The 19,267-nt window shown below is 35.0% G+C and overlaps 2 protein-coding genes and 1 long non-coding RNA gene across 9 annotated transcripts in view; 2 read left to right on the top strand and 1 right to left on the bottom strand.

Annotated features, from left to right (window-relative positions):
* cdc5l (CDC5 cell division cycle 5-like (S. pombe)) overlaps nucleotides 1–19,267 on the bottom strand; it is a 452,249-nt gene that overhangs the window by 245,776 nt on the left and 187,206 nt on the right. The window lies entirely within an intron of this gene.
* Nucleotides 1–19,267, top strand: part of LOC141378508 (uncharacterized) — an 842,893-nt gene that overhangs the window by 716,237 nt on the left and 107,389 nt on the right. The gene's annotated exons all lie outside the window — the stretch shown is intronic.
* The window catches only part of supt3h (SPT3 homolog, SAGA and STAGA complex component), a 267,732-nt gene that overhangs the window by 164,834 nt on the left and 83,631 nt on the right, over nucleotides 1–19,267 (top strand). For all 6 annotated transcript variants that reach the window (XM_087288936.1, XM_087288937.1, XM_087288938.1 and 3 more), the window contains 2 exons: nucleotides 6,775–6,861; nucleotides 10,012–10,105. In XM_087288936.1, the coding sequence (XP_087145062.1) occupies nucleotides 6,775–6,861; nucleotides 10,012–10,105 (181 nt within the window). The remainder of the gene's footprint in view (nucleotides 1–6,774; nucleotides 6,862–10,011; nucleotides 10,106–19,267) is intronic.

Below are 19,267 nucleotides of genomic sequence, written 5' to 3'. Positions count from 1 at the left end.
TTTGTGTATTGTTTTGTTTTTGATTTTGGATTTGTTTTGTTTTATTTTGTTGTGTTTTGTTTTTGTGTTGTTTTGTTTTTGATTTTGTTTTATTTTGTTATGTTTTTTGTTTTTGATTTTTGTGTTGTTTTGTGTTTTTGTTTTTGATTTTGTTTTTGTTTTTTATTTTATGTTGTTTTATGTTCTATGCTTTGCTTTGTTTTTTATTTTGTTTTTAATTTTGTGTATTGTTTTGTTTTATGCTTTTGTTTTTGTTTTTTTTTGTTTTTGATTTTGTGTTTTTGTGTTTTGTTTTATGTTTTGTTTTTGGTGTTTGATTTGTTTTTATTTTGTGTGGTGTTTTGTTGTGTGTTTTTTGTGTATTGTTTTGTTTTTGATTTTGTTTTTGTTTTGTTTGTTTTATGTTTTATGCTTTTTATGTTGAATTTGTTTTATTTTGTGTTGTTTTTGGTTTTGTTTTGCTTTGTGTTGTTTAGTTTTTTTGTTTTTGTGTATTGTTTTGTTTTTGTTTTGTTGTATGTTTTATGCTTTTTGTTTTTTTGTTTTGTTTTTGGATTTGTTTTGTTTTTGATTTTGTGTTTTTTAATGTATTTATTTTTTTTTTGTTTTTGTTTTTTTATGTTTTATGCTTTTTGTTTTGTGAAATGTTTCTCATTTGCTTTATATTTGATGCACTTGGGCTCAACCACTCTCACTGGCAGAGCTGTAAGAAAAACTAAATGCTATTGGCTGTTTTATAAAAAGGTTACATTGCCCCAGCCTCTCATCTTTTGGTTGACATTACGTCAAACATCGAATAAAAAAATGCACATTTCAAAGCACCTCGCAGAACCTTTATAAAAAAAACAAGCAGGCTTTTTCCAGCTGTCAATCAAACGATCATTGGCTCCTCCCTCCTCGTCTTGTTGACACTCAGATTCACTCTGCTGTTTTTTTATTCTTCTTCTTCATAAACAATAATGTGGAGATGAGTAAAAACAGTCTGGCTCTTATGAATGCAGTTTGATAAGTCAGGCATCTGAGAAATGGTAAAACAGTCCTTCAGTGCTGCTGTAAACAGCGGCTGAAAAAAGCTCACAGTGTTCATCAGTGTCTGAAACAACCAGCTCTGATCAACCTGTGAAATTACAGCAATTACTCAAATTCATCTGAAAGTTCGCAGAAGACAGTTTTGCGATCCAGGGATTTGCAAACGGTATGGAAAAAAGCTTGCTTTAAGCCTGAAAAGAGCCGTACTATGAAACTTTTAAGGGATTATGGGTATTTTCTTTTTTCCTTTTTGGGCCAAATTCAATCAAAACTTTCCTTAAAAAATGTGTTTGAATGGGAAGCATTATTAAGGGGGGAAAATATGGAGTTTAAAATGTGTTTTTGTTCGTTGTGCAGATCATAAAAGCTTGTAAATGTATTTAATCGTGCTGTATTCTACAGATTGTATCCAAATATGAGATTGCTTTACAATAAGGACGCATTATTTAAAGAAATAGTCAATGTTTGATTTGATTATTTTTTTCAATTTTATCAGTATTTTGTTTAAATCTTCATTTTAGGTTGATTATATTTTTATATACACTGACCTGCCTCTTTATTAGGTACACCTGTCCAACTGCTTATTCATGCAAACTTCTCATCAGCGTGTACACATGGTCTAGAGGATCTGCTGCAGTTCAAATATGCAGTGAGCAGCAGTTCTGTGGGCGCAAATGCCTTGTTGATGCCAGAGGTCAGAGGAGAATGGCCAGACTGGCTCCAGCTGATAGAAAGGTAACAGAAACTCAAATAACCACTTGAACAACCGAGGTCTGCAGAAGAGCATCTCTGAACACACAACACGTCCAACCTTGAGGCAGATGTGCTACAGCAACAGAAGACCATACTGGTCACCAGAGCTCAATCCAATAGAGCACTTTTGGGATGCGGTGGAACGGAAGATTGGCATCATGGATGTGCATCCGACAAATCTGCAGCAACTGCGTGATGCTATCATGTCAATATGGAGCAAAATCTCTGAGGAATATTTCCAGTTTCTTGTTGAATCTCTGCCATGAAGGATCAAAGCAGTTCTGAAGGCAAAAGGCGGTCCAACCTGGTACTAGTAAGGTGTACCTAATAAAGTGGCCAGTGAGTGTATACCGTTATTTGAGGTCGGTGAATAATTAAACTAGAATTAATCTAGAATGGCAACTATATCAACTATATCTGTCAGTCTCTCCGTCTGTCTGTATTCCGTCCTTCCGTCTGTCTGTCTGTCTGTCTGTCTGTCTGTCTGCCTGTCCGTCCGTCCGTCCGTCCGTCCGTCCGCCCGTCTGTATGTCTGTCTGTCTGTCTGCCTGCCTGCCTGCCTGCCTGTCCGTCTGTCTGTCCGTCCGTCTGCCTGTCTGTCTGTCTGTTTCTCTCTCTCTCTCTCTGTGTGTGTGTGTGTGTGTGTGTGTGTGTGTGTGTGTGTGTGTGTGTGTGTGTGTGTGTGTGTGTGTGTGTGTGTGTGTGTGTGTGTGTGTGTGTGTGTGTGTGTGTGTGTGTGTGTGTGTTTGTTTGTGGGTGTGTGTGTGTGTGTGGTCTCTCTGCACTCCTCCTCAAGTAAATATATTTGTGAGCAGTGAGTGTTGACATTTGGCCAGATCTGCTGAAGGTGGATGAAGTTTTTAGCTCCTGATGAAGAATATGAACTTTTTCTGCAGTGGATGTGTTTCAGTCGTCTCTTCTCTGAGTTTCATTGGAGATTTCAAAATTCCTTCAGTCACTTTACCAACAAGAGCTCTTTATTCACAGCAGCGCACTATTAGAGTCATAGATATAAGTCATAGATTATAAGTCAGATTATATTCATAGAGAGATGTGTAGAGAGAGAGCGCACATCAAAGCATGTTCTTTTTTGGAGCAAATCTAATAAAACGTGACGCCATTTTGGTTTATATCATCAAAAACCGTCGGGGATATTCAGAATAAGAATCACACAATTTAAGTCTCCGTTGTAGGATCACAGTTTGTCCTCAAAAAGCGCATTCATTATCATTTAAAATTATTATACTTTGCCATTATCTTTCAAACCACTTGATTATTTTTTTTTTTACTTCATTTCAGTTTATTTTTGCATTGATACACTCATAAAAATATATATATTTAAGTAAATTAAAAAAATTTTATATGCATTTTTGTTTAGATTTTTATTTTAGTTTTATCCTTTGTTAATGTTTAAAAAATAATTATATTTATTTTTATTTGATATTAATTTTTTTTTTAAATATTTTATTGTAATTAGAATTTTTATTATATATATATATATATATATAAATATATAATATATATAAGTTTTACATGTTTATTTAATTTAATATCTTTTTATATTTTATTTTTATATTTTATTTAAATTTTATTTTTGTATATTTTATTTTATATCTATCAATCTATCTATCTATCTATTTCTCTCTCTCTCTCTCTCTCTCTCTCTCTCTCTCTCTATATATATATATATATATATATATATATATATATATATATATATATATTGAGTTTTACATTTTATTTAATTTTATTATATATATTTATATATATTTTTTTTATTTTTTTATATTTAATTTTATTTTTATATTTAATTTATTTGTTTTACATTTTATTTAATTTAATATATTTAATATTTTATTTTATTTTTACATTTTATTTTAATTCAAATTTTTTATATTTTATTTTATTTTTATTTTTCATTTTTTTAGTTTTACACTTTATTTATTTTATTTTATTTTATTTTATTTTATTTTATATCTTTTTATTAGGCCCAGGGTTTATATAGGCCCAGGGTCAATTGCTTTATTCAACTATAAATATTTTTTATCCCTCCACATTTAATGATGCCTTGCAGCATTTATTTAATAATTTATTTATTTCAGTAATTCACATTAGTGACATTTAGTACATGTTGCCTTGTTGGTACACATTTTTAACACTGATTTATCTCATTGTACTTCATTCTCATAGTAAAGTGTATTCCAAGTAACGTTTTAAAGATTAAACCTAACCTAGAGTAATGAAATCTCACTCTTTTTGTGTGAGTTTGGTTTGTTCTCCTATACGTCACAGATCATTAGTTGTGGATTTGTGTGTTAAACAGCACTTTTCACATACACTTCCAAAAGCAATTTAACACAGAACAGTGATGTTAAACTCAATCCTACATCCTTTTGTAACAGCAACAGGTTTAAAAATACCATTAAGTTAAAACGGCGCTCCTTCCCTGAGACTTCGCATAATTGTAGAGTGTTCATGGATATGTTGATTTACATAAGAACAGCTATCATTTCCAGCATGATGAATGTGCTGTTTCTCCTCGTCTGGCAACATAGTCAAATTATAGCACTTCAGCAGACAGATTTCATTACAGATTTTTTAGTCTTTCTCCAGCTTGAAGATTTAGTTGCGCATGATTTAGACATTATTTTCATGCACTGGCTGATAAAAAGGTCAAAATGATTATGTGTCTTTAATCTGTACATTAAACCAGAACAACAGAAAAACACACTTTAACAGGTCATTCATCTTATTTCCATCTGATATTTTCATATCCAGAGTTCCAGACCATTGTTAAGGAGGTGTTTTACTTGGCAATCAGCAGCAATGTATATATCCTTTATTTATTTTTTAAAGCTAGCATTATTATTTTAGTTTTAGGAATCATTTATTAAATATCAGCTATGAAAAATAAAAATATAAATGTAATTTGTCTTTTGATTGTAGTAGATTGGCAGTTCATTCTGCTGTGGTGACACCGGATTAATGAAGGGACTAAGCCGAAAATAAAATAAATGAATGATATATATACATAATACATATACATAATATGTATATAATTTATTATTACTATTATTATTGTAGTTGTTGTTATCATTATTATTAATGCTATGACTAATAATAATACAAATCATAATTATATAATTGTTTCCTGAATTATTATTAGTAGTAGTATTTGTCACTGATTGTTCTTGACTGTTTTTCCCTTGATTTCGGGCTGTTATGAAGCGAGACAGACAGTGTTGGGGAATCATATTACCAGGTCACCTTTTATTATTATTATTATTATTATTATTACGCTACTACTAATAATAATAAAAAATAATAATTATATAATTAATTCCTGAATTATTATTATTATTATTCATCATATTATTATTATAATTATTATATTATATAATTTTAAAATGTATTAAATTTATTATTATTTTTTATTGCTATTACTAATAATAATACATGTAATAATTATATAATTATTACCTGAATTATTATTATTATTATTATTATTATTATTATTATTATTATTATTAATGCTACTACTACTACTAATAAAAAATAATAATTATATAATTGATTCCTGAAGTATTATTATTATTATTATTCAACTTATTATTATTATTATTATTATTATTATTATTATTATTATTATTATTATTATTATTATTCAGTTATTAAATATAATACTATTAAAATGTATTAAATTTATAATAATAATTATTATTATTATTATTATTATTATTATTATTATTGCTATTACTAATAATAATACATGTAATAATTATATAATTATTACCTGAATTATTATTATTGTTATTATTATTAAATAATATGAATATAATTTGTTGTTGTTATTATTATTATTATTATTATTATTATTATTATTATTATTATTATTATTATTATTATTATTATTATTATTATTATTGCTACTACTACTACTACTAATAATAATAATAATAATTATATAATTGTTTTTTGAAATACTACTACTAATAATATTTTTTAGTTATTAAAATATAATAATAATAATAATAATATTATTAGTAAAAACAATAATAATAATAACAATAATGATTATTATTATCATTATTATTATCATCATCATCATCATCATCATCATCATTATTATTATTATTGTTATTTCTTATTATTAAAATATAATAATATTGATAATAATATATATGTACTTTATTATTGTTATTGTTATTAATATTAACACATTATTAATAATAATTATATAATTGTTTCCTAAAACAATAATATGATTTTTATTAGTTATTATAATAATAATAACAACAACAATAATACTAATTGAATATTGATGGATATTAGACATATATTATTATTATTATTATTATTATTATTATTATTGATGGATATTAGACATATATTATTATTATTATTATTATTATTATTATTATTATTGATGGATATTATTATTATTATTATTATTATTATTATTATTATTAATAATGTTATTGCTGTTTTTACTATGAAGAAATATCAGGAAACAGAAATATATATAATTAAAAATGGTTTATTATTATAAATTTAATGAATATGAGAGAAATGATGGTCTTGTTGATCTTTAAACCAAACCAAGAAAGCAGAAAAACACGCGTCCATGCAGTGATTCATGCTGTTGTCATCTGAATGTTTTTCATATCCAGATCAGCCCATCACATGGTATTTTGCTGCGGCCGGATCATTTTTATCTGTGTTTTGATGCGTTTCTCTGTGTTTACATCACACACAAGGACGTTTGCTGCTTTATTTGAGTGTTCAGAACAGAAACAGCAAAGTTCAAAATTATTGCTATAAGAAACTATTGATGCTCAAAAATGACTCCTGTGCTCAAAATAAACCCTTATCGCTTTTCTCAAGGTCTGTGTGTGCTGCTGTGTATGTGTGTGATTATAATAGCCTCTCCTGTCTGCAGTTGTGAGACTCTGATTGTGTTGTTGTGTGATTGTGTGTGTGTGTGTGTTTCAGCTTCATCAAGCTGCAGAAGTGGCTCTCCTGAGAGGAGCTCGGGTCATTTCACCAGAGGAGATCATCTTCCTGATGAGGAAAGACAAGGTTAATGCACACAAACATGAGACGCTGCACAAATCATCATATAAAATGCTACAGTATATCCATCACTGACAAGAATTCATTGTTTGTAAATCCAAAATCAAACCAAAAAGTGCTTCAGGAGTAGTTAATGTGTCAGTGCTCTTTGGATAAGGGATTCAAAAAGATAAACCACGAAGTCATAAATCCAAGGAACACAAAAAGTAAGTGAAACATTTTTAAAAGCCTGTGCTATTCTTTGAAAAACATATACATGACTGTATATATACATGAAGCTAGTATGCTGCTGGAGGTGGTGTTAGTGGGGCCAGCAGGGGGCGCTCAAACTGTGGTCTGTGTGGGTCCTAATGCCCCAGTATAGTGACGGGGACTTTACACTGCTCAGAGAGTGCCGTCTTTCGGATGACATGCTTAAATCGAGGTCCCGACTCTCTGTGGTCGTTAAAAATCCCAGGATGTCCTCCGAAAAATAGTAGGGGTTTAACCCCGGCATCCTGGCTAAATCTGCCCACTGGCCTCTGTCCATCATGGCCTCCTAATCCTCCCCATATCATTATTGGCATATCATCACTCTGTCTTCTCTCCACCAATCAGCTGGTGTGTGGTGTGCGGTCTGGCGCAAAATGGCTGCCATCGCGTCATCCAGGTGGATGCTTCACACTGGTGGTGAATGAGGAGATTCCCCCCATTGTGTAAAGCGCTTTGAGTGCCCAAAAAGTGCTACATAAATGTAAGGAATTATTATTATTATTATTATCATTATTATTATTTGAAAACAGCACCTACTCGTTTTGGCAACACTTGCCTTCATCGGGGTAACAATGTTCAGGTTCGAATACTCTATGGCAGTGGTAGGCAACCTATGGCTCTTGATCCACATGTGGCTCTTTGACCAAAATTTATGGCTCTCTAGCTGTCCTCCTTTAAAATTATTTTAAAGTTAAAAAGAAAAACTATAACCATCACTAAAAATCTGTTTCCTATCGAAAATTCAATTAAAATCCCCTTTTAAATTGTAATTTTATACTGCACAATGAAACTCAGTTAACAAAAAAAGTTAAAGTCAGAAATATTAGCCCCTCTTTGCCGTGTTTTTTTTTTTTATATATATATATTTCCCAAATTATGTTTCACAGTATGTCTGATAATATTTTTTCTTCTGGAGAAAGTCTTATTTGCTTTATTTCGGCTCGAATAAAAGCAGTTAGATTTATTTTAAAACATTTTAAGGTCAACATTATTAGCCATTTTAAGCTATATTTTTGTTGATAGTCTGCAGAACAAACAACTGTTATACAATGACTTGTCTAATTACCCTAACCTGCCTAGTTATCATAGTTTAGCCTTTAAATGTCACTTTAAGCTGTATAGAAGTGTCTTGAAAAATGTCTAGTCAAATATTATTTACTGTCATCATGGCAAAGATAAAATAAGTGAAGTTTATTTATAAACTAATTTCGAGAGGATCACGTGCTTATGATCGTTTACAGCTTTTCCAACTTTAGGTCATGACTAATTATCCTATCAGGCAATCCTTAACTCACTATAAATAACCAGACTTTTCTCATCTCAATATCTTCGTCTTGAAGAAACCCCCCCACCCAACCCTACTTTCCCTCCTTTCATACGGGCAACATGGTGGCCAGTGATTAGAGCTGTTGCCTCACAGCAAGAAGGCCCCTGGTTTAATTCCCTTGCAAACCAGGCGACATTTCTGTGAGTTTTGTTCTGACATTTGAGCTTTGCTCGTTCTCCCCGTGCTCACGTGGGTTTTCCCCAGTCCTCCGGTTTCCTCCCACAGTTCAAAAACAAGCACCCTAAACAATTAATCCAAGCTGAGTACACCTTCTCATCATCCATATCTGACACTTAGCTACAATTAGCAAGGGGGGGGGGGGGTCATCAAGATCTACCTGAGCTCAAACTCCCCTCTCGCCCTGCAATGGTTGGGAGCCCAGGGCTCGAGGATCCTATAAGCTCAGGGCTCTCTTCCGGGACAGCACGCCAAACAAGCTTTATTATGTGATGTATTATCAAGTGTGAACTCTTGAAATCAGTTATTAGAAATGAGTTATTAAAACTATTATGTTTAGAAATGTGCTGAAAAAAATCTTCTCTCCCTTAAACAGAAATTGAGGACAAAAATAAACAGGGGGGCTAATAATTCAGGGGAGCTGATAATTCTGACTTTAACTATACAACTATACAATTTGCAAAAAAAAAAACAGAAATGGCTCTTTGCTGAAAAAGGTTCCCGACCCCTGCTCTATGGTCACATGACTTAATTGAAAATACAAACAATACAGTATGATGCATCCAACAGAACAAAGACACAGAAGTCGCGGAAGGAGTGTCAGTCGCAAGTGATTTACATGTTATGCCAATGCAAAGACCCGAATAGACATCCTGCGGAGCGATACTTGCGAATGAGGTGTGAATGGCGCAAATTATGCAAATGAAGTGGCGAGAGCTGAGCATTTTTCACGATTGACACGCTTAATGCACGTTTCACGTGAATCGATCAAGTTCGAAAATCTGAACTTCAGCAGACATTCACGCTGCGTTAACCAATCAGGAGCTTTCTCTTGTAGGGGCGTGCTTTTGATATAGCGCCTGTTGTTGGTGTCTCGGGGGGGAAATCCTCCAGCCGACACCACACAACAGTTGATTAAACTGGGCTCGGCTCAATTGGACGCACCGCTGAAAACTTCCATCATCCAGGTATAGTTTCTGGAGGAGTTGATGAACTCACAGAGCTGGCTGCACCTCTGAAAGAATCTAGTGGACTCAGACACGGCTCCAAATAAATTGACGCAGTTTTTTCAGCCCTCATAAAGCACATAAACAGTTAATCTCTCAGTAAAATCCATGTTAGCCATTTAGCAACGAAGCTACAGTCACCAGGCAGACAGAAGCTCAGCCTATGAAGCAAATCCGTGTCTATTGCTCAGTGAACTTGACGCGCGAATGAAGCGAGTAAACTCAAAATGTTCACACGCTCGATTTATCCACGCATACCACGTCTGGTGTGAACAGCATAAGAGAGAGAGAAAGAAAAAAATGATCATGAATATCTTGTTTTGAGAATATTTAAACAATGAGCCTGTTTGTTTGTTTGTTTGTTTGTTTGTTTGTTTGTTTGTGTTCCATCAGAAAAAAATAAGGCGACTCTTCAAGTACATGCAGTTCAGAGACTACAAATCTAAAGTCCTGAAGACCATCGATGACGAAGACCTGCTGGATTCAGGTATGACGTACGCTCCTTTTCCACATCTCTGATTTGTACAAGTCTGACTTTTTGATAATGAGGAACATGAAACGTTTCATCATCATCATCATCATCATCGTCACAACAATCATTCAATGATCCATTTATGAGGACAGTCACTTGTTCCTATATACTACCTGACAAAGGTCTGATCGTTGATCCCAGTTGTAAGAGCAACAAATAATATGTTGACTTTTAGTTGATTATTTAGAACAGTGGTTCTCAAAGTGGGGGTCGGGACCCCCCGAGGGGTCGCGGGGCAATGAAGGGGGGTCGCCTGGTGATTTCCAAAAATCTATTTATTTTTATTAAACCATAAGAATTAACATATTTCATCCATAACTATACTGAAAATAAAAATTGTCGTTTATAGTTACTATATACTATATAGTTTCTATAGTAGCTTGTAGTTACTAGTTCTATTGGATTGCGACCCCTGGGGTAATTACATTATATTAAAGGCAGCAATAGCGTCTGATGCATTTTGATTTTATAACATCAGGTTATACTTTCTGGCACATTTAAAGCACTGACACAAATTTAATTGTTGTGTCTGCGTCATTGCATGCAAGGTTTCTGTATTTATAACCACCTCAGAGGATATTGGGGGTCGCGAGTCACTGGCATTGTTATTTTGGGGGTCGCGGGCTGAAAAGTTTGGGAACCCCTGATTTAGAAGGTGGATTTTTCAGATGAATCATCTGTCTGTCTGTCTCAATCATCACAAATACTGCAGAAGACCTACTGGAACCAGCATGGTCCCAAGATTCTCACAGAAATCTTCTGTAATATCTAGTCAAATATTATTTACTGTCATCATGGCAGAGAAAAAATAAATCAGTTATTAGAGATAAGATATTAAAACTATTATGTTTACAAATGTTTTAAAAAAAATCTTCTCCCCCTTTAACAGAAATTTAGGAAAAGTGAGATTAGATGCTCAGAGAACCATCCCCCCAATTTAATTGACTTAGTTATAGACATCTACAAGAACAAAGATAATAGAAGACTTGTTTCAAAATTGTATTCTGCCATCCGATCGACCAAGGAAGAATCAACAAATTATATCAGACTAAAATGGGAGAGAGAATCCAACCTAGTTATCTCAGAGGAAGATTGGTTGAATATCTGCTCAGTACAGACCACCTCTTCCAATTCTGGTATGTGGAGAGATTTTTGCTGGAAGAATCTTACCAGATACTTTATAACCCCCAAATTAACATACATGCAAACACAGGACAAGGACAGGGTGCAGTGCTGGAGGAAATGTGGAGAAGACTTGGCAAACCACTTTCACATATTTTGGAGTTGCCCAGCCATATTGGAAGGATGTAAAGCAAATAATACGTAATATTTTTGGTGATGATGTGGATCTTTCTTTTACAACAATTTATCTGGGAAATATTGCAGCCAACCTAACGGTAAAAGACAAGTACTTATTAAAAATACTCCTAGCAACCAGTAAGAAAACTGTGACTCGAAAGTGGCTACAACTGGAACCCCCTACAAAATATGAATGGTTGGATATCATATCTAATGTTCAAAATATGGAGAGGATGACCTTTTCTTTAAAACTACAAATGGACAAATACCTGCAATATTGGGAGAAATGGATTGTACTTATGCCTTTACACAGTGTAATCTGATTTATATATGTATCTGTTCATGTGACCTGTAAGGAAATATGTGACCTGTCAACCGTTCATTTAAGTTCTGGTGTTTTATTAGTATTATTTACTTACCTACTTCTTGTATTTTTTTCCCCCCTTGTTTTATTTTTATTTACTTATTTATTTATTTATTTTTCTTCTCTCCTTAAAAGTAATAAAAATAAAGTATAAAAAAAAAAAGAAATTTAGGAAAAAATAAACAGAGGTGCTAATAATTTAGGGCGGCTAATAATTCTGACTTTAAGTGTATATGCAACCACAAAAGGACCCAGAAATGAGCCCTGAGCTACGCCACACTGTGTAGGAGCATGGAAAACGTACTTATTGAAAACATCTGAACATCACGGAAATTGCTTCTTTTTAACAGTGGGATAAAATGAAAATATTTCTGAAAGAGGATTCGCTGTTGATTCCCAACACAAATTATGTTATTGTTTTTTCATATATACAGTGTGTCGATTACAAGTGCTTTTTATTCATGTAAAACAGCGGTGGGTGAACTAATGACCTTCACGGACAATCACAGTCATTTCTGTTGAGCACTGGTGAATACGAATACTATGGCAGATCAGCTGTTTAAGAATGCACTCAGCGGCACTTGAATGTTAGCGAGAAATGGACTTCAATACCAGAACAACACTATTACAGCCAACACTAGGGTGTGCTTCAGAGGACTGCATTGTTTTATCACTCACCAGGTCACATAGGCTGAAGCAGGAAAGAGTCCACATGGTGTTTACCTTGTGCCATGAACTGAAATCTTGGAGTACACATTACCCCTCAAGGGATTGTGATTTAGTTTAATGCCTTATATGCTTTTAATTGTTTAAATTAAACTGAACTGAATCAAATTAAAGTGATGTTTACACCATATCTGCATTTTGAAATCGCAGCAACAGCTAGAGGTTTGTAATGCACAGAATGTTGTTGCAATGTTTACAGTAGAGCACCCGACCAGATTTCTTGCGGCGCGGGAATAAATTTCCAAATAAAGCGCGGGAGCGGTTGGTAACCGGTGGGTAACAGGAGCGGGCAGTCTAACAATATTACTGACGACTCCCGAGTGAGCGAGCATGCTTATGCAGACATCCCAAGTCTCCCGGAAGTTGCGGGAGTATCCCTCAAATCATAGACACTCCCAGATGCCCGCAAATGAATGATAATCTCCCGGAAATCGCGCGTCTCCTGCCCAGTCCTTAAATACGTTGCACACCCCTCACTCCACCGCATCCCTCCTAGCTCTTCACAACTCACCCCCACCGCTCTTCAAGTACGTCGCACTCAACTCCCACCGCTCTTCATGTACGTCGCGCGCACACGCCCCCCTATACTTAGATACGTTGCTCACTCACCCAACCCCCCACCTACTCAGATACTTCGCTCACTCAACAGACCCCCCCCTCTCTCAAACACCCAACATCCCGCTACCTCCCGCAAATTAACTCTGTATCCCCCGGAAATGACTTTTCCCAACTTGGGATGTCTGCTTATGTGTGTGTGTGTGAATGAGAGAGCGTGATGCTGTGTTTAGCTTGTTTGTTGCTGTCTATGTGTGTGTGTGTGTGAATGAGAGAGAGCATGATGCTGTCTGTGTTTGTCACTTGCTTGGTGCTTATTTGTGTGTGTGTGTGTTTATACAGACAGCTTGTATATGCTGTTCGGTTTTGTTAGCGGGTAGAAAACGGGGCGGGTCGGGCAGCGGGACAACAAATGCTGAATATAAGTGGGAGCGGTCGGGTTTGGACTGAAACCTGGCAGGAGCGGGCGGGAGCGGGATTCAAAATTAAGTCCCTCGCAGATCTCTACTTTACAGTACTGATCCTACACTTCAGGGTTTCTTCCCACCGCAGACTTGCTTTCATGTTTTAAAATGTCGGTTGTGTGAAATAAGCGTATAGAGCCTTGCACCACCGATGCCGATTCTGGTCCCTAATAATCTAACAGAAGAGAACCCAGAATTGAGCCCTCAGATACGCCATACTGCGTTGGAACATGGGAAACTAACATATTGAAAATATCTGAACATCATGAAAATGACTCCCTTCTAACAATGGAATAAAATAGAAACTTTTCTGAAAGAGAACTCTGTCTTGATTCCTAACCCAAATTATCATGTTATAATTTCATATATACAGCATTTTGCTTACAAGTACTTTTTTTATTCATATACAAGATTTAACCATTTTCCCTCATCAGGAAGAAAAGAGATTGTGATTTAGTTTAATGCCTTATATGCTTTTAATTGTTTAAATTAAACTGAACTGGATGATATTAAAGTGATGTTTACACCTTGTCTGCACTTTAAAAATCGTGGCTGGACTTTCTTACTCAAAACAATCTCATGGACAACAAGCAATCCGGCTTTAAGAAAGGCCACTCAACTGAGACTGCCCTGCTCTCGGTCGTGGAGGATCTCAGACTGGCTAAAGCAGACTCTAAATCATCAGTCCTCATTTTGCTGGACTTGTCAGCTGCTTTTGACACTGTCAACCACCAGATCCTGCTATCTACGCTTGAGTCACTGGGCGTTGCGGGCACTGTTATACAATGGTTTAGATCTTACCTCTCTGACAGGTCATTCAGGGTGTCTTGGAGGGGAGAGGTGTCCAACCTACAGCATCTAAACACTGGGGTACCTCAAGGCTCTGTTCTTGGGCCACTTCTCTTCTCCATCTACACATCATCTCTAGGACCAGTCATCCAGAGACATGGATTCTCCTACCACTGCTATGCTGATGACACCCAGCTATACCTCTCTTTTCATCCTGATGATCCCTCGGTTCCAGCTCGTATCTCAGCCTGCCTGTTGGATATTTCACACTGGATGAAAGATCATCATCTTCAGCTGAACCTCGCAAAAACGGAAATGCTTGTAGTTTCTGCCAACCCGACTCTACACTATAACTTTTCAATCCAGATGGATGGGGCAACCATTACTGCATCCAAAATGGTGAAAAGCCTTGGAGTAACGATTGATGACCAACTAAACTTCTCTGACCACATTTCTAGAACTGCTCAATCGTGCAGATTTGCACTCTATAACATCAGAAAGATCCGACCCTTCTTATCTGAACATGCAGCTCAACTCCTTGTTCAAGCTCTTGTTCTCTCCAAACTGGATTACTGCAACTCTCTACTAGCTGGGCTTCCAGCTAACTCTATCAAGCCTCTTCAACTGCTCCAGAATGCAGCAGCACGAGTTGTCTTCAATGAACCTAAACGAGCACATGTCACTCCACTGCTAGTCCGTTTGCACTGGCTGCCAGTTGCTGCTCGCATCAAATTCAAAACTCTGATGTTTGCCTACAAAGTGACTTCTGGCATAGCACCTTCTTATCTGCACTCACTTCTGCAGATCTATGTGCCCTCCAGAAACTTGCGTTCTGTGAATAAACGTCGCCTCGTGGTTCCATCCCAAAGAGGGAAAAAATCACTTTCGCGAACGCTCACGCTCAATCTGCCCAGTTGGTGGAATGAACTCCCTAACTGCATCAGAACAGCAGAGTCACTCGCTATTTTCAAGAAACGACTAAAAACTCAACTATTTAGTCTCCACTTCACTTCCTAAGCTGCAATTGCCTCTTTGAATATCACACTAATTGTACAAAAAAAAAAAAAAAAAAAAAAACTACTAACACTTCCCTTCTTAGACTTTACAGACCTGAAACTTGCCTTTAGTACTTATTCATTGTTGCTCTTGGTTGTGTAAATTGCTTCCTTGTCCTCATTTGTAAGTCGCTTTGGATAAAAGCGTCTGCTAAATGACTAAATGTAAATGTAAATGTAAATGTGGCAACAGTTGGAGGTTTGTAATGCACAGCATGTTGTTGCAATGTTTACAGTGCTGATCCTACACTTCCGGGTTTCTTCCCACCGCAGCCTCGCTTTCGTGTTTTAAAATGTCGGCTGCGTGAAATAAGCGCATAGGGCCTCGCACCAACGGTGCCGGTGCTTGGTCCCTATTAATCTAACAGAAGAGGACCCAGAATTGAGCCCTCAGGTACGCCATACTGCGTTGGAGCATGGGAAACTAACATATTGAAAATATCTGAACATCCTAAAATGACTCCCTTCTAACAATGGAATAAAATGGAAACATTTCTAAAAGAGAACTCTCTCTTGATTCCCAACCTAAATTATCATATTATAATTTCATATATACAGCATTTTGCTTACAAGTACTTTTGTATTCATATACAAGATTTAACCATTTTCCCTCTTCAGGAAGAAAAGAGATTGTGATTTAGTTTAATGCCTTATATGCTTTTAATTGTTTAAATTAAACTGAACTGGATGATATTAAAGTGATGTTTACACCTCATCTGCACTTTAAAAATCGTTGCAACAGTTGGAGGTTTGTAATGCACAGCATGTTGTTGCAATGTTTACAGTGCTGATCCTACACTTCCGGGTTTCTTCCCACCGCAGCCTCGCTTTCGTGTTTTAAAATGTCGGCTGTGTGAAATAAGCGCATAGGGCCTCGATAGGGCCTCGCACCAACGGTGCCGATGCTTGGTCCCTATTTATCCAATAGAAGAGAACCCAGAATTGAGCCCTCAGGTACGCCATACTGCGTTTGAGCATGGGAAACTTACTTATCGAAAATATCTGAACATCTTGAAAATGACTCCCTTCTAACAATGGGATAAAATGGAAACTTTTCTGAAAGAGAACTCTTTTGATTCCCAACCCAAATTATCATATTATAATTTCATATATACAGCATTTTGCTTACAAGTACTTTTTGATTCATATACAAGATTTAACCATTTTCCCTCATCAGCAGCATTTTACCATTTAGCCTTTACTTTAAATGACCAAGCGGTGCGTAACGAGCAGGGTAATTTTGCACGCCACAGTCAATCAGCGCGAGTCATTAACCAGAATGCAGACAGAAGCTTTGGCATCGGTCCTCTTTGAACAGCACTCGCCCTCATCAATATCAGCAGAAAACCAGCGCCATGTAATGTCATGCGGAGGATCATTAGGACTCTTGCTCCTCATCTAGAGTGAAACCTGAGAGATGGAGAAAAGCTGGAGTCTCCCAGTCTGATGCTTTTCCTTCTCTTTAATGTGTTGCTGTGGAAGTTCGATGACCCCGTCCGTGACGCTTGCTAGCGGGAGATCATTGTCCTCCGACTATTATCTGCAATTGTTGCTTGCGATATATCATATAAGTGTGGAATTGTTTCATTGTGAGCAGGGTAACGTGGTTTTTCTCTGGTGTGGTGTATTCGGAGGGTTGCAATGTAGAGTTTTGATTCCTTTTTATGCAGTGTTCGTGCGCTGACCCCTGAAAACAAAAGTAAACTGCAAATGAAGAACTTCTGTTCAACCGCTATTGTCTCTTTTCGAGGACGCTCAGCAGATTTTGGGTCAGATATAGAGTAGTGTAGTAGGAGATTGTCATGGTGAAGCCGCTGGTTTTGTGTTCTTGCATGGTCTTATTGTTAGCGACTCAGAGCACGTTAAAATTGGTTTCTCTTCTAAAATGATTGGCCTTTTATTTTCCAAATAGAAATAATTAGCAATATATGATCAGTTTTTAGAGTCTTTTTTTTGCATTAAAGTGTTTGTTCAATATACAACAACAATTCTGTCAATTTACAAACCTATTTGAGTTTCTCTCTTTTGTCACAAAAGAAGTTATTTTGAACAAACACCCTTTGACTTCTACGCTACCGACACAAGCCGATCTAAGTTTTAGGAACAGCAGATATTATCTTGACGTCTAGTTGATCATTTGGTATCAGAAGTGGCTTATATGAAAGGCAAAGGCCTCTAGATTACACTTATTTTACCTAAATAAAATATGATCATGCCTTGATTTTGAATTGTTTAATGAGGACAGTAAGCTCTGACTTTGCTCAGACAAAAGTCTTGTCACCGAACAGAAATAATGTCCAGTATAGAATATAAAGTCATGCTGCAGTGGAGACAGAATGAATATTGTGTCTGACTCCATCATGAGCTTGGAGGACTGCATCCATACATTTCTGCAATGACTCCAATCACTGATTAATAAAGTCATCTGGAATGGCAAAGAAAACGTTCTTGCAGGACTCCCAGAGTTCTTCAAGATCCTTTGGATTTATCTTCAATGCCGCCTCCTTCATCTTATCCCAGACATGCTCAATAATGTTCATGTCTGGTGACTGGGCTGGCCAATCCTGGAGCACCTTGACATTCTTTGCTTTCAGGAGCTTTGATGTGGAGGCTGAAGTATGAGAATGAGCGCTATCCTGCTGGAGAATTTGCCCTCTCCTGTGGTTTGTAATGTAATGGGCGGCACAAATGTCTTGATATCTCAGGCTGTTGATGTTGCCATCCACTCTGCAGATCTCTCACACACCCCCATACTGAATGTAACCCCAAACTATGATTTTTCCTTCACCAAACTTGACCGATTTCTGTGAGAATCTTAGATCCATGCTGGTTCCAGTAGTGAAAGACCTGTGTTGTTTTGAAATACAACTAGGTGCAGATGTAATGTATTTGCAAATACTGTTTAATGTAATGCAATGCACATGCTATTGGTTCTTGTGAGTCCAGAAATAAATGTTTACAAAATAAAATTAGCTATGGCAGTAAATTAGAGTGCAGTCATTGTTGGCCGACTCATCCAAAAGAACTTTCATGAGATGAAAACACACATTTTATGAGTGTTTGCTTTCCATTAGAATCAAGCTAACAGTCTTGTATGTATGTATGTATGTATGTATGTATGTATGTATGTATGTATGTATGTATGTATGTATGTATGTATGTATGTATGTATGTATGTATGTATGTATGTAAGCATGTATGTATGTATGTATGTATGTATGTATTTATGTATTTATGTATGTAAGCATGTATGTATGTATGTATGTGTTTATTTTATTTTAATTTTTTATTTATGTAACTTAATTTTATTTGTTCTTTATTTTTTCATTTTATTTAGTTTTAGTTAATTTTATACAATTTTTATTTTATATTTTTATCTTTAATTAAATTAAATTAAATTTAATTTTTACTTAATATTTTTTATTTAATTTTAACTTAATTTATTTTAATATAATTGAATTAAATTTTTATTTTATATTTTTTGTTTAATTAAATTTTTATTTTTATTTTATTTTATTATATGTTTTTTATTTTATTTTACTTTTATTTTATATTATTACCTTTATTTTATTTTATTTTTATTTTACTTTTAAAATTTAATTTATTAAAATTTTTAATTTAAATTGAATTAATTTGATTTTAAGTTAATGTTTTTGAAGTGTGTTGTTCTTTTAGATATTATTAAAGGTCGTAAAATCTCCAAAAATGCATTAAATTAAAACAATTTATATATCTATAGATTTTGAGCTGTTTTATAATTTCATAGTTTTATATTTTCATCTGCTACTTTTGAAACTCTCCTGATCACCCTGTTACAGACTCATTAAAAACAGCTATTTTTACTTCCTAATGTTGAAGGATGAAT

Source organism: Danio rerio, chromosome 17, assembly GCF_052040795.2.
Source record: "Danio rerio strain M-AB ecotype USA chromosome 17, GRCz13ab, whole genome shotgun sequence".
NCBI lineage: Eukaryota > Metazoa > Chordata > Actinopteri > Cypriniformes > Danionidae > Danio > Danio rerio.
The sequence above is the reverse complement of the archived record's forward strand: the minus strand, read 5'-3'. Positions and strand labels throughout refer to the sequence as shown.